This window comes from Hippocampus bargibanti, linkage group LG12 (genome assembly GCF_051943395.1).
Source record: "Hippocampus bargibanti isolate YZ-2025 linkage group LG12, ASM5194339v1, whole genome shotgun sequence".
NCBI lineage: Eukaryota > Metazoa > Chordata > Actinopteri > Syngnathiformes > Syngnathidae > Hippocampus > Hippocampus bargibanti.
The window spans coordinates 10,836,622-10,852,012 of NC_142745.1; the positions used below are offsets into that span (position 1 = coordinate 10,836,622).

The following is a 15,391-nucleotide window of genomic DNA, read 5'->3' on the forward strand; positions in this document are numbered from 1 at the left end:
GGGGGGGGGGGGGGGGGGGGGGTGCTTGCCTCACCTCGCCACCGTACCTGGACTCTTCCTTCGATGCGCGAGTGTATCCGGTCCAAGGTATTTTCCCTGCGTCCCGTAAATTTATGTCATCTTCCGGGATTGCGTAATTTTGCACCCTCGTGTGCCATTTGCTTTTTGGCGTAGTAAGCGGGTCGGATCACCCACTGCCTTCTTACTCGCTGTGTTTTCTTTGATTTGTGAATAAACATCCTGCTTGGTTAGTACGTGTCTGATTCGGGATCCCAAACATTCCACTACGTTCCGACGAGTCAGCTGCCGTCACTCTCGCTCGGAACGTGACAGCTACGGATGACTCGGCTACAGGATGTTCTTTTCTCTTCAAATATCTATCCAATGACACTTGCTCTCACTCCCACATCACTAGATTTCACAGCCTCCTCATTCTTTAATATCGTAGATTTCGCCATGCTGTATTCCCTAGCCAGATCAGACACTCGCACACCTCCTTCATATTTTGCGATTATTTCTTTCTTAAATGCAATAGTTGTACGCACTACTTTTCTTTTGTCTCTTTAAGCAGAACTTACTTGCTTTGGAGACATGATTAGGGGCTAAAACTCTTCGTAGACCTATATTAAACGCGAGAGCAAAACGCAGCACGTCCGCAAGCGACAACAGTTGGTCACGGAGAGAGCGATACACCCGTACGCCGCTCAGCACCCCACCCTCGCGTACGCACTCACGCGTCGTATTGGCGTACGAACACCGATTAGTGTTCAAACTACGAAGCAAGAATGTCTCGAATATTTTGTTCGAACTCCGATTTGTTCGAACTGTGAGGCGTTCGAGAACCGAGGTACCACTGTATGTCAAATATGGGGAAATACTTTTTTGTGTGTGTATGACGCTTCATAGCTCTTTGAAACCAATGACTTGCCGGAAGGTTTTCTTTAAAAAAACAAAACAAAACAAAAAACAATACTATTAAATAAATCACATGACACAAGACCTAAGCCATCCTGAGGGTTTTCCCCTGTTCTTGGCAGGTCTTGTGAGCTAAAAGGCCATATTTTCTCGCACAACAATAAAAGTGGTTTGAATCAACCGAATACTTGTCTCTTTCTCTCTGTTTCTGTCCTGGTCTCATCTGAAACTACACAATATATACTCTGTATATATGTACTGTAATAACAAAAAAATTGCATATCTGTCAAAAATGTGCCCTTTATAAATGATTCATCACCAAATGTTCATTTTATGTTTTCATTTGAAACAATGTTTCCATGTATTATTGTTGTTTTCGACATACAGTGATACCTTGGCTTATGAACTTAATTGGTTCCCAGACAGAGTGTGTAAGGCGAAAAGTGTGTAACCCAATAATTAATTTCCCCTTCGGACACCATTAAAATGAGAATAATCAGTTCCCAGGTCCCCATAAAACATACTTTTCTACTTTCTAATTTTCTAAGCCTTAAAACTACACAAAATATACATTATTTTATGTATAACAAATGTGCCATGGTATTATAATTAAAGAAATAAACTGTACTTTATAATAAAGTCGTTTTATTTACCTTTGTGATGGTCGTTTATGGCTTGATGGAATGGAGTGGCCGGTTTCCTCAGCATTAAACACTTGATTAGGAACATAGGCTTCTTTCCCCATCTTGAGGAATGATCCCTTGTAGGTGCTTTCTCTGTAATAATTTTACCTTTTTCCTCATCAATTGTGTTCTGTTTAGCTGGGTTGATAGCTTTTTGCATCAAGTGTACAGAAGGCTTGTGCGGGTTTTTTGTGGAGCCTGATTGGTGGGAATTTTAACCTTGCAGTCTACACTATGCCGTTGAACTATCAAAGTTGAAACGAGTCCAAATTTCACTGTTTTCTATTCATTTTCTCACCGTTTCACTTTTGTTTTTTTTTCACTTTTGTGTGTGTGTGTGTGTTTTCTCACTCTCTCTCTGTCGTGTGCCTATCTCTTTAATGTTTAAACCACCTCCCCTCACTGCTGCGTTCTTAACCAATCACGTGGCTTTAACCGAAGACGCCATTTTGTTTTTTGGAGAATGGCCTCACTCTCTCTGTCTGTAAACCCCACCCCCCTCACTGCTGCGTTCTTGACCAATCATGTGGCTTTAACCAAAGACTGGGGGGCAGGGAATAGAGGACAAAACAGTCAGCCACCATTTCCTTGTTAGGATAACGGGCTTGTTCGCAAACAAGACATCACTCATTGTGGCAGCTCCGTGTGTATCCTGAAAAATAGTTTGTATGCCAAGGTAAAATTTCCATAAGCCGAAAAGTTCGTAAGCCAAGGGGTTTGTAAACCGAGGTATCACTGTATCTATTTTATCTGGCAGAAAACATTTTACTTTTGTTAGAATTTTAAGGAGATAAGAACATTTTCCCTAAAACATGGAAATACATACCTTTTGATGGACAACAATGTCTTTGTATTTAGCTGCAACATGAACTCACTGGACACTCTTGCATGATTTGAAGCTCTCTGAATCAACAATATTGAATTAAAATCTGCAAGATTCAAGACAGCCACCATGTATACAGGATACATGATGTATTATTTTTCATGAATTTGTTCAGAGAGCAAAGTGTGGTCCAAAAGATGTACAACATTTTTAGTATCACTTTCACAATTTATTGGTGTGGTTTTGGAACTGTACATACATAAACAAACCCACTATGCACATTTATTTAACACATATGTACTAGTGCAACCTGGGAGGGTATGTCTTTGTACTATCATAGTAATAGCATTTTAAGACTGTTTAAACTCAGCAGGGGTCTCAAACTCCAGTCCTCAAGGGCTGCAGTCCTACATGTTTTCCAAGTTTCCCTGTTGCAACACAGCCTCAGGTGCGTCCAGACTGCGGCCCTCGAGGACCGGAGTTTGAGACCCCTGGTTTAAAGATGACGCTGCTCCTTTAGAAAACAAACATAGACAAAGGATGCAGGATTCTTTACGCAGATTATTGCAATGATGACAGATCACAGTGGATCAAAACACTGAAATATGGTGAGATGTAACAGACAAATGTTACGTTTGAGGATTATTATTTTTTTGCTCTACGGGGAGAGTGAAGGCCACAGTGTAAAATAATTACATCATGACAACCCCTCCAATCAAGGTTTGCTTTTTTTGGGTTAAATATGGACCTTTTAAAAATAATGTATTTTTAAAAGGTCATATCTAACCCAAAAAGAGCAAACCTTGATTATATTTATTTCTTTCAAGAAAAAAAACTGCAATCAGCTTCAATAAAGTTTTAATTTAGGGGAAAATGTCAGTAGAATTTTAATAAACATATTTTTTTTGTGGAGGGGAAAAAAGCGATAATCTTTCGAAATGATTTTAAGAAAAAAATGTGATGTATTGGAAGTCGGATTTATTTTATGAATGTATTTTTCTTAAACGATTTGAGGAAATTAAGTAGATCACAGTGACAGTTTGTATATATTTTTATATAGTCTTAAAGGACAACCGACGTCACTTTTTTGTTTCCTAACTGACATCAGAAAAACATTTTATAGCATCTAAAATACCCAAAACACGCAGTATGATATTTTTATTCAAATGCAAAACACCAATAAACATGACTTTGTGTCCAAACTCTGCAAAAAATTGAGCTGCGAATTTGGCATTTTCAGAAAGTCCCGCCCCCAGTTTGTGACATCACGCCAAGACGTCTTGCATTGCTGGAAAATCAAAACAATGGCTTCAGATTCTGAGAATATGCTTTCTTGTTACACATCCAGTTATGAATATGATTCAAATAGTTCTGAAGAGGAAAGCATACATGTTTGCAATCGATTAAAGAATTTATTCCGTGCCGTTTTGAGGCCACATTGGAAATGTATCACCAAATGTAATGTAATGTATCACCAAACAAGAGGCAGAAAATGGCAACCAAGCTCTGGGTGAGGAATTAATCAGCCCGTTTCCACAGGCTGATAAATTCCTTACATGGAGCTTGGTCGCCCTCTTCTGGCTCTTTTTGGTGCAACATGACGTTTTCAGACCAAACAAGTACAGCAAAATATATTGACGTGATGGAAGCACTGCTACAATGTGTCCTTTTTCGGTCAGGGGCGTTCCTTCAGTGACGTCACGTACGGACTCGTCACCAACTCAAAAACAAGACTTCCAGAATATTCAGCGCGAGTCTTAAAACGTAAAATATAGCTATATGCGGTGGAATCTCTGTAAAATACGCTTAGCAGAAGTCATTTGTAGCCATTTTACAAATTATGGAAACAACTTGTCCGGGGACGTCGGTTGTCCTTTAATGTTTAGAGACATTTTTTTAATTTAACAAGGGGCACAAGGATGTTACTGAACAAAAAATAATAAATCTACCTTATGAAATTTAACTTTCCATTGGAAAAAAAGTCAATCGTACGAGAATATGATTTTGTTTGACGACTTCTTTGTTTCCCCATGTATAGTTTTTTTAAGAAATAAATTCATTCACAAAAAATATAAGTTTTCATCTTAGCATCGATACTTTTTTAATCTTGAAACATATTTTATTTTTGAAAAATAGGACTTCTAATTAATGAGTGACTTTCCCTAACCCAAAACCTTTTGAATAAAAAAAAAATAATAAAATACAATTTTACTTTTTATCTTTATTTATTCGTAGGTTAGAACTTGTCCGACCCCCCCGAAAAAAAAAAAAAAAAAAAAAAAAAAAAAAAAAAATATTGAAAAGACCAGTGAGTTAAAAAAAAAAACAAAAAAAAAAAAAAAAAAAATACACCTAAAATAATATATTTTAGTTTTTGCAAAAATACATTTTATCTGGAAAATTTATCATAAGCCTATTTATAAATTTACCAGTCATTTTAAACTTACTTTTCACAACATCATTTCTAATACCAATATGACTCAGATTTTTTTTTTCTTGGGTTGTGTGTAGATTGTCATTCATCCAGATCATGTTAATCTACAAAGTTTGAATTCAGGCTATTCTTTTTGTTCAATTTGTTGTCCCCTCCACCGACCCCCCCTTACACGGTCGAATATGAGCTATGCAACAATGCTTTGAGGTTCATTTTTCATTCTCATGATACAATTTTAATGTGACCCCAATTCACTCGTTTTCTGAGTGCTCTTGATGAAAAACAAATAAACAATTAGTTCATTATTGTCATCATCATTCGATTGTGGGTTAAATATTTTTTGGGCCTTTGAGGTTTTATTGCAAGGATGTTACCATTTGTCCATCTCCGCTTGCTTGCATAATCCTAGTAAACAATTCCCCCCCTGCGTGATACACTCATAGTTTGATAAAACTAAAAATAAAATCACTTAAAGGACAACCAACGCCATTTTTTTGTTTCCTAACTGACATCAGAAAAACGTTTTATAGCATATAAAATACCCAAAACACGCAGGCTGATATTTTTAGTCAAATGCAAAACACCAATAAAAATGACTTAAAGTCATTTTTATTGGTCAGTAGTCAAAAACTACTTCAAAATGACCTCGGAAGTGGCGAGTTTCAGAAGGTCCCGCCCCCTTGTTCGTGACGTCACGCCAGGACATCTTGCCTTGCTCTAGAATCAAAACAATGACTTCAGATTCAGAGAAGATGCTTTCTTGTTACTCATCCAGTTACGAATCTGATTCAAATAGTTCTGAAGAGGAAAGCATAAATGTTTGCAATCGATTAAAGAAGTCCTTCCGGATCATTTTGAGGCGTCTGGACTCCAATGTAGCACCCGGAAGATGCAGAAGATGGCGCCCAAGCTCCATTGGAAATTGTCTGCTGGGACTTTGTGTCAACTAGTATCAAATAGTAGTCTTGGTGCAACACACAATTCACCATTGCGTTATTTATGTGTTTTCCTACTAATTTCGCCATCAACACGATGTTTTCAGACCAAACAAAGTACCCAAAATGCATTGTGTGTTGCTTTCTCGGTCAGTGACGATACCTACCGTGACGTCACGGTAGGTGTCGTCACCAACTCAAAAACAAGACTTCCTGAATATTCAGCGTGAGTCTTAAAACGTAAAATATAGCTATATGCGGTGGAATCTTTGTAAAATATGCTCAGTAAAAGTCATTTGAAGTGATGTTACAAGTTATGGACACAACCTGTCCGGAGGCGTCGGTTGTCCTTTAAATAAACTCAGTCCACCGCCACTTCTGTCTGAAAATGACAAAGTGTTCCTACCTCTGTTTTCGTGTCAAAATGTCGCTTTTGACGGGTGTCCTCATAGTAATGAAAGGAAGCCATTGTCGGATGAATCTGTCTGTTCCGCCTTGGCCCCCCGCGAGCTCTTGGCGGGGTTGGGCGTGGTCGAGTACTTAGGCGGGTACCTGATGAAGAGGCGCTCCTCCTCCTTCTTGATCCAGCGGAGGAGCTTGGTGATGACGGTGATGGCGCACGCCTTGGTGACCAGTGGACTGAAGCAGGTGTACAGCTCAAATTTACTTGTCACCTGTGTTGAAAAAAAATCACCAAGAAACAATTATTAAAATTTAAATGCACAGCTTCATTGTTGTAGTCATGCTATGCTGGCTTTGTCATTGGGAGAAAGGTATCTTGTCATTGCTCGGGCGACTGATGGCCACCTACTTGATGGACCAACCAGAGGATAAAGCCAATTTATAATTTACCCTTTGATAAATTATAAAGAATGATAAGCCTGTGAGTATTGTGTGATTGTCTGTCTACATGTGTTGCGCCACCGTTGTTAAATAGCCATTGTTTTTTGAGCGCAAAAATATGGAATCTTCCATTTCATTTTTGTGTTTGTAATGGGAAATTTAAGATGACATTTTGTGGACTTGAAAAAAATGATTTTGAAAAAATGATTTTTTATAATATTAATAATAATAATTATTATTATAATAATTATAATAATAATACATTTTATTTCTAAGCGCCTTTCAAAACTCTCAAGGACACTTTACAGCCATAGGATATTTTTTCTGCGAGTGAGCAGCGGCAGCCACACGCAACATAAAGTAAAACAAAAAACAAAAACAAGTAAATAAATATGACAATACAAAGACACAGAGAGTCATTCATTCTTCAGCACTTTCTGTACCCTCTTTGTGACATGAAGCAGTTCTAGATGAAAGAGGAGAGGATCAAAAGATAATGCAGGGGTGATCATACTTTTTCAGCACAAGAGCTTCTTTTAACTCATTCACTGCCAAAAATGTGTCCACTACAGTGCCAGGGTTTTTGTCATCGTCACTTGTCCAGGACCCACAGAATAGTTTTAGGACTACATAAACATTCAATGCGCGAACAAAGCGCTAACATGGACAAAAGGGAAATGCTGCATCCTTGTGGAAGGGGAAAAACATTGCCAGATGCCATGGCGAGCGCTTTATCTACACCCAAATAAGAAAAACAAAAAACAAAAAACAAAACAAATTCGGGAATGGTAATAAAAAAATACAATAAAACCAAACACACGCTAAAGACTAATGAAAACTAAGTAAAGCTGACAAACAAGTCAAAATGAAATCAAAATCCCCTGCAACTATAAATATCCCAAAGTATCCTGGTCTGATACGTACCCAAGCCAAAAGAGTTTCCCTCTCGGCTACGTGGTAGATGAGCTTCAGGGGTCGAGAGTTGCTGTGGATGCGACCGTGCATATAACGGTAAAGGTCCAGTAGCCTCATTTTCTCCTCTTCTGTGTTGTATGGGGCTTCCATCTCAGGGCTGCCAAGAGGAAAAAAAGCACTCCATGTTGAGTATGTTCAGAAGAATATAAATAAAGCCAAATATTTTATTCATAATATATTGTGTGCTTTTTTTACATTAGTCATTCATTTTACATGTTATTTTACATTATTTTTGCTCGTAAATTAATTTAAAAAAAAACCCGACAACAACAACTGAAGAGCTATTTGGGAGCCGAAAGAGCCCAGCAACCAGGTTGAGTATGTTCAGAAGAATATAAATAAAGCCAAATTATCTTTTAATTATATATTGTGTTTTTTTTTTTGCATTAGTTATTCATTTTACATTAGTTTCGGTAGTAAATTAATTTAAGCAACAAAAAATAAATACGATTGAAGAGCCATTTGAGAGTAGAAAGAGCCCAGGACTCCATGTTGAGTGTTCAGAAGAATATAAATAAAGCCAAATATTTTTAATAATATATCGTGTGTGTTTTTTGTACATTAGTCATTCATTTTACATGTTATTTTACATTATTTTTGGTCGTAAATTAATTTAAGAATAAATAAATAAATAAACTCAAGAGCCATTTGGGAGCCGAAAGAGCCCAGCATTCCATATTGAGTATGTTCAGAAGAATATAAATAAAGCCAAATATTTTTTAAGATATATTGTGATTTTTTTTTACATTAGTCATTCATTTTACCTTATTTTTGGTAAGAAATTAAACAAAGCAAAAAAAATGGTGATTCAAGTTAAAAGAACCGGCTCTTTAAAATTCCCCATTACTACGGCACATCAGCTCTGCGTTCAATTTGTTACTAGCATTTGCTCTGTACTGCTTCTTCTTTAATTCATTGAAAACCAATGGAAAATCCACCTTGAAAACCAATGTTAGAACGAGGACTAAAATTGGTTAGAGTCACACACATTTCCCACACCACGTCTTGCTATCCTCAAATTAACTAAAAACCACTTCATATTCGACACGTTTGTCAGGCAAAAACTCAGCTGGGATCGATTCCAGCTTAAACCCTCGCCTGGGATTCGCTGGCCGCACAATGAGGACAAGCGCTACAAAACATCAAGGCAAAACCACAAAAGATGAAGAAAAACAAACAAACCTGGTGAACTGTGTGAGCTGCCGGTGGTTGTCGGGCACATCGAAGGGCTTGTACATAAAGTGCCTGAGGTCAGCGACGCCAACCTGGCTCACACTATACGTTTGCGCCTTGGCGATGAGGCCCAGCGAACCTTGCGCTGCCATGGCCTCCTCGATACGTCGTTTGCACTCAGCCACTGCGTAGAAGGCCTCCTTGTCGGTGGAGAGCAGCAGCAAGCACACGGTGCACTCGGGCGGGTCCAGATATGAAATGTATGTGTAGAAGTAACAGTCGGGGTTGAAGAGCGGGAGGCAGATCGGCGTCCAGATCTCGCCGGCCTGGAAAGCGGAAGAGGCGCCAATGAGGTTGAGCAGCAAATGGATATCGGCAGGCTCCAGACGGGCGTCGTCAATGACCGCCCTCTCCTGCACCACAGTCAGCAGCTGGTTCTTGGCAATGAGGATCGAGAAGACCAGGTTGGGCGTGATGGCCTTCTGCAAGATGTGGCTGAGGGAGTCCCTGAGGGAGGAAGCGAGCGGCAGGCAATGCACGGCCGTCAAAAAGAAGCTGGGGTCTGAGTCCATCAGGTCCAGGAGGCCGTCCAGGATCTTCTCCGAGCCCGCCAGCAGCCGGCGCAGGTCGTAGTTCTTCTTGTGTTCAAAGATTCGTGAGATGCTGGCCTGCGTGAGCATGCTGATGATCTGGTAGTAGACGTAGAGGAGCTCGCTGCGCAGCTGCTGCTCCGACTGTCGGTTGCTGGATACGCACACCAATACAAGGGGTCCTTTTTGGAGGAAGACCACTGAGTGCTCCTCTGACGGATTTGCAGAAAAAGACAATTAGGTACAATGCTAGATACCACTGCCTGCCCTATAAAAATAAAAATACATACATAAACAAATTTAAATAACTAAATAGAAACATAAATAAATAAATACATACATAAATAAATATACACATGAAAAAATAGAGAAAGGGAGAGATAGAGAAAGAGATAGATAGCTACACTGTACATATGTACGTAGATAGCTCACTATCTAGCCCGCTAGTTAGCAAGCTAGATAGCGTGCTATCTAGCTAGCTTGATAGCTCATTAGCTAGATAGCTCACTACCTAGATAGCTTGCTAGCTAGCTCATTAGATAGCTTGCTAGCTAGATGACTAGCTCGCTAGTTAGCAAGCTAGATAGTGTGCTATCTAGATAGCTCGTTAGCTACATAGCTTGCTAGCTAGCTAGATAGCTCAGACGCTAGATAGCTCGCTAGTTATCTAGCTAGATAGCTATAAAAAGGGCCAGTATTTTGGGGGCGGCCTCATATATTTTATGGTCAGACTATAATGAATTAGTTGTAACATCATCACATTAGTCAGTTTTTTTCTTTTAAATAAAAAGGGCTTTATTATTATGCTATAGCTGCGTGTTTGCTTTCAACATTTAGCTTGTAGTAGACGTGCACATTCTACCATGACGTTCCTGATCCGCTGCTGAAAAGGACGCTTTGATCCTCTCCGCTTTCATCTAGTACTGCTTCATGTCACAAAGAAGGTACAGAAAGTGCTGAAGAATTAGATTAGATGAGCCTTTATTTGTCTCACAGTGGAGAAATTTACATTTCACAGCAGCAAAAACAAAATACGGGCGTTGCAGTAGAGGCAGCCACTATCGCGGCGCCATCTTGAAGTAAAAATAAACAAAATAATGTGACACAACACAAAAGACATGACTCTGTCTTTCTGTTGTCATATTATTTGTTATTTAGTTTTTTTTTTACTTTATGCTACTTCCAGGTTGAGTGAACACTGGCGCATGTGGCTGCCGCTGCTCACCTGAAGAAAAATTATCCTGTGATTGTAAAATGTCCTTGGGAGTTTTGAAAGGCGCTTATAAATGAAATGTATCATTATTATTATAAAAAAATAGTAATGTAGTATAAAATGATGAAACAACACCTATGAAATGTCATTATGTACACATAGATGGTGAATTTTAGTGAGACTCACCTGAGTAGACTGAGCGTATGTTGTTATCTGCACTTTGCACAAAGGACACCAGTGCCATCATGACACCCATCGTGGACGACAGAGCTTCCTCACTGCCATAGCGCGAATAAATGGGCTTTCCGGCTTCACTCAGCACAAAAACGTGCTTCCTGTGCCTCCGCCAGCTTTCCGTTGTCACGTCCTCGTCTCGGTGAGACCCGCCATGGGCGGCAGGTGGAGATTCCTGGATTCCCACCTCCAGCAATGGTGACGAATGACCCTTCACGCCAAGGCCTTGTTCCTCCAACTTCGCCTTAGCGAGCATAGTTACAACAAACTCCCCTGAGTCACTTGGGGTGCCGTCCGCCACATTGTCCTGATGCTCTTGACTTTCTGGCTTGGTTTCTTGAAGAGGAAGAGAGCCTTCTGTGTCCTGAGGAGGTTCTTCTGGGACATCTTGTGCCCGCTCATCTTCACAGGTCGCATTCCTGGCCTCGAGATCTGGAAACATGTGATTACCCAAAAGCGAAAGTGAAGTTGCCAAGGTGTCTGCTGCTGAAATGAAAACACAAAGACAAACAATATGTCATGAGAAGGTGAACAGACAAATAGCAACATTATTAGCTAATCCTCTCAGCCATGGCTGCAAATGAGATAAACTCCTATAAGTACCGCTTAAAGGTCAACCGACGTCACTTTTTTCTTTCTTAACTGACATCAGGAAAACCGTTTTATAGCATCTAAAATACCCAAAACATGCAGTATGATATTTTTATTCAAATGCAAAACACCAATATAAATGACTTAAATTTTCAGAATGTTCCGCCCCCAGTTCATGACGTCACGCCAAGACGTCTTGCATTGCTGGAGAATCCAAACAATGGCTTCAGATTCGGAGAATATGCTTTCTTGTTACACATCCAGTTATGAATATGATTCATATATATACATATATATATATATATATATATATATATATATATATATTAATAAAACACACAACAATTTACAGCCTTTCCCGATCATGAGTAATTACGCTAGACACAAACTGTCACCTCTATACCCCCACATCACGGTTAAGATCCAGAATAGTATACCTTACCGTTGACAGAGGGCGGAGAGCCAGCAAATACACCCCGGTAGAGTAATCTGGACTGGAAAACCCAAAGCTGGACACTCGTGCACAGTTCACAGCAGACTCTAACGAATATTGAGGAAAACCCCATCTTATAGACCCACTCTTTGCTAAGACAGGTGGCCAGCCTGTCCACGCAGGAGATAAGTCATTCCTCCTTTTACTCAGCCCCGGACTGGCGAGCAATTTTTGGCAGGCACACAAAGGCGTGTGAGAACCTGCAGTTTCCAAAACCAAAACAAATTTGGTCAGTGTGACCGATTGTGCCAGTGTAACCGACCCAGGTGTTTCGACTCAGAAAAACAAAAAGGCGAATACAAAACAATCAATTTGAAAAACAAAAAATGAAACTATATACGAGTCAGCTCAGGACACCAATAACCATTTTTTCTTCCTTCATACTGTAAATAACAAATGTTGCTCTTGACCGGATAAAAATTGCAAATTCAATAAATATCGCAATTATCTGATGGAAAAAACAATTGCATCATCTATAATTGTTCGGCCCTTCACGGTGAGAAGAAGACACTCCATAACTACTAGTAAAAACAGAGTTAAATAAAAGTTGAATTTGTAAATCGTGAATTGCAAAGCTATGGATGAATACTGTACCTGCTGTATTAACTTCTATGGGTGGACCACAAATCTTGACTCCCTGTGTCTCTCCCTCTTGATCATTGTCCATGTCCATGATACCATCCCAGTCACTGGAGATTTTGAAAAAAAAAACATATAAATAAAAGGACAAATAAAAGCATAGGCAGCAGGGTAATAAGAGTGGCAGGCGCATCTGCTTCACAGGCAGGTTTGGCGAATGTGCATATGGGTCCATTACCTCCAACAGGGTTAAGAACCACTGCTCTAGACTGTAATTGACTGCTGACCAGTCAATGGTATATCCAGTTGATCTAGACAAAAGTCAAATGTGATAGGGAGTCGTTAACCCTTGCCTTCATGAAACAAGTTCTACGGAAAATGAATGTATACTAAGCAACGAGATGCCTTTCCCATGTGTCGGTAATCTCCATGTCCTGTTCCAAGGATATCATCACATTTGCACGCATTGTCAGTATTGTCTGTGCCCTTCCGCACGATCAAAAAAAATACACACACAAAAAACAATCATTTACGCACACATGTGGAGTTAAACCTCAGAGAAACCCGCGATGGGAAAACAACTTGCGGTCAATGGAGACATCTCAAGACTTGTAGAGCAGCATGAATTAATAGCAGCAACTCTCCTAGCGTGGTGTCACATGACAACAGGGTTGCGGGTGGTATATGATCACATAGCTGTAGATAATACCTTATCACAAACAAACGTGACTTAGCAGCGGCCAATTAACATTTGGTTAATAATTGGCTTTCCGTTGCACCTTTTTGTGTGGTGTTATTTTACACGCGTCGGTGAAAGGGTGTTTTCAATTACTAGCACATATTTATTTCAAGTAAGTAAATGTTGATGCCAGTGGTTAGCGAGAGCTACTAGCAAGCAAAAGATATACACACACGCGCGCGCGCGCGCGCGCACATGCCGTTGAATTTAAGACCCGGCTTAACAATCGTAAAACCAAGTGCACAACAACAGGTAGAACTTACGTTATTTATGTACAGACGGATGCAGAATTCCCAAAAATGCTACATGAAGTCTTAGTGGTCGTCAGGTTTGATTCTGGGCGTCAATGAGAAGAAAGCAAACGCTTTTCTCTTTTCTCAGGCAAAGCATCCGCATTCATATACGTCATCGGTGATTTGGCCAATTGGGTCGCTCGTAGATTCGAGGCGACCCCGCCTGCAAGGTATGTTTTAAACGGCGGCAATAGACATTTGTAATAATAAAATGAAATGACCGTTGTCTATTGATGTATCGGTTCGCTTGAGTTGACAATGTGCTACCTAAACGACGTCAAATCTTACCGCAACATACTTGGGGTTTGGCGCGCCTATTATTATTATTATTCCTGTATTGTGTCAATTCCTTGTGTTTTATATTTGTCAGTCCTCGTGCATTTATAAGTGTCAATTATACGTGATTGTGGCGAGAATAGCATGGGTCAAGTATATGTTGTATTCTCTTCGAAATGTTTAAAATAAAAAATAAAAAAACAAGAAAAGTGCGGGGGGGGGGGGGGGTGTGTGCTACGTAACGTCACTACTCACTTGGTATCCCTCAACACACTTCCGTAGCGAGCGTAGCCTGTTTCGCTCCGGGAAGCTAAGAGGCGTTCGTTGTTCTACTGAGCGAGCGATGTTCGACAAATGTAGTTGTCTATTTACACGACAAACGCTGAGAAGCAACCGGGCATTATGGAGGAGCATTGGGACTTTGAATTTCTTTCCCGTGTCGCCGACGGATGCTTGTCGTTTCTTTCCGAATTCGTTGAGGACTGGCTCACCGACGATTTGAGAGTCTCGATATTCAAAATCCTCCTCACCTGGTTGATTTTCAGTCTCCTGGCGATTCACATCGCTTGGAAGGTTTACGGCAACACGGTGAACGACATGTATTATCGCCAGGGTGAGCATTTGTTTTTCTCCTATTTCTTTCTGGGGTGGCGGTAATGGGGTTTTAGCTGACTTGCTGTTGCGTTCAGGTAGCGGCCAGAACGGGGGGACACCTGAAGCAACAGCTGGCCTGGGGGGCTGGTATGTATCCGCACATTGTTAGTGTTAGGGTGTTTCTTATTTTGGACCCTAATGTCGTCATGTCATTATTGTAGGGGGGACACGTCGGGGGAACCATTCAAATCTCATCGGGATTAGACAGACACCTGAAACTCCGAAGCACACGAATGGACCTTCAAATTCGGACTATTGCGAGTTTATCGTCAGTTTTTATGAACTGTGCATAATCGCAGAACATTGTAAATAGACTTGATAGTAAACAGTGTCTTATTATTAAACAAAACAACTGGACTCACTCCAGTAGGTCACTGTATGTGTATATATTGGAAAAAAAACTGTAGATTTGGCAGATGATAGCCAATGACAAAGATATTCGCAGGGATGGATGGACCCAGAAGTCCCATTTTGCCAGAGGGATCGAACTTCAATGCCGTAATGTACTCACATTAGATTGCATGTAAAAATAATATTGGCAAGGTGATGACACGAGGCACTACTACTGTGGAGTCAAATATCAAAATATGAAAGTGTCATAACTGCATGTCGGACATTTTGTAACAAACCAGTCAGTGTCTACATTGGATGGTGGGTCGGGCAATTTGCAGCCCACTATCCATTTTCAGCGGCCTGTGACCTGACAAAATATATACAGTAAAGTCTCGTTATATCGATATTCAAGGGAGTCCGAAAAAATATCGATATAACCGGGACTATCGATATATCCGACCTTGTTTGCATGTAATTTTCTCCGTCCGTGCATACAAATAGCATCAATATAACCGGGACTATCGATATATCCGATATCGATATAACGAGACTTTACTGTATGTAAAATATTATTTGACATAAGCTGCGAGGTTAATTGAAAAAGGTAAAGGCAGA

General features: G+C 40.1%; 2 protein-coding genes across 5 annotated transcripts in view; one reads left to right on the forward strand and one right to left on the reverse strand.

The window, feature by feature from the left end:
• The window catches only part of mon1bb (MON1 secretory trafficking family member Bb), a 19,351-nt gene extending 5,739 nt beyond the window's left edge, over window positions 1-13,612 (reverse strand). The window contains exons 1-7 of one of the 4 annotated variants that reach the window (XM_089011178.1): window positions 13,484-13,612; window positions 12,497-12,591; window positions 10,771-11,304; window positions 8,791-9,583; window positions 7,558-7,705; window positions 6,197-6,464; window positions 15-2,527 (exon numbers count right to left, since the gene is read on the reverse strand). In XM_089011178.1, the coding sequence (XP_088867304.1) occupies window positions 6,237-6,464; window positions 7,558-7,705; window positions 8,791-9,583; window positions 10,771-11,304; window positions 12,497-12,575 (1,782 nt within the window). In that variant the 5' untranslated portion in view covers window positions 12,576-12,591; window positions 13,484-13,612 and the 3' untranslated portion in view covers window positions 15-2,527; window positions 6,197-6,236. Of the gene's footprint in view, window positions 1-14; window positions 2,528-4,767; window positions 6,465-7,557; window positions 7,706-8,790; window positions 9,584-10,770; window positions 11,305-12,496; window positions 12,592-13,483 lie in introns of those variants that run through there. The other 3 variants (XM_089011179.1, XM_089011176.1, XM_089011177.1) reach the window with 3 other exon arrangements.
• A 442-nt stretch (window positions 13,613-14,054) lies between these two features.
• Window positions 14,055-15,333, forward strand: tcta (T cell leukemia translocation altered). Its single transcript, XM_089010762.1, has 3 exons — window positions 14,055-14,402; window positions 14,479-14,530; window positions 14,605-15,333. Exons 1-3 carry the CDS (start codon window positions 14,192-14,194, stop codon window positions 14,645-14,647), a joined length of 306 nt encoding a protein of 101 aa, XP_088866888.1. The 5' UTR covers window positions 14,055-14,191; the 3' UTR covers window positions 14,648-15,333.
• The last annotated feature ends 58 nt before the right edge of the window (window positions 15,334-15,391 follow it).

Bases quoted from the DNA above. Each gene is read 5' to 3' on its own strand.
- tcta (XM_089010762.1), top strand. From the start codon at position 14,192: ATGGAGGAGCATTGGGACTTTGAATTTCTTTCCCGTGTCGCCGACGGA. The intron at 14,403-14,478 runs GTGAGCATTTGT...TGTTGCGTTCAG, and splicing joins CGACATGTATTATCGCCAGG to GTAGCGGCCAGAACGGGGGG. The intron at 14,531-14,604 runs GTATGTATCCGC...TCATTATTGTAG, and splicing joins ACAGCTGGCCTGGGGGGCTG to GGGGGACACGTCGGGGGAAC.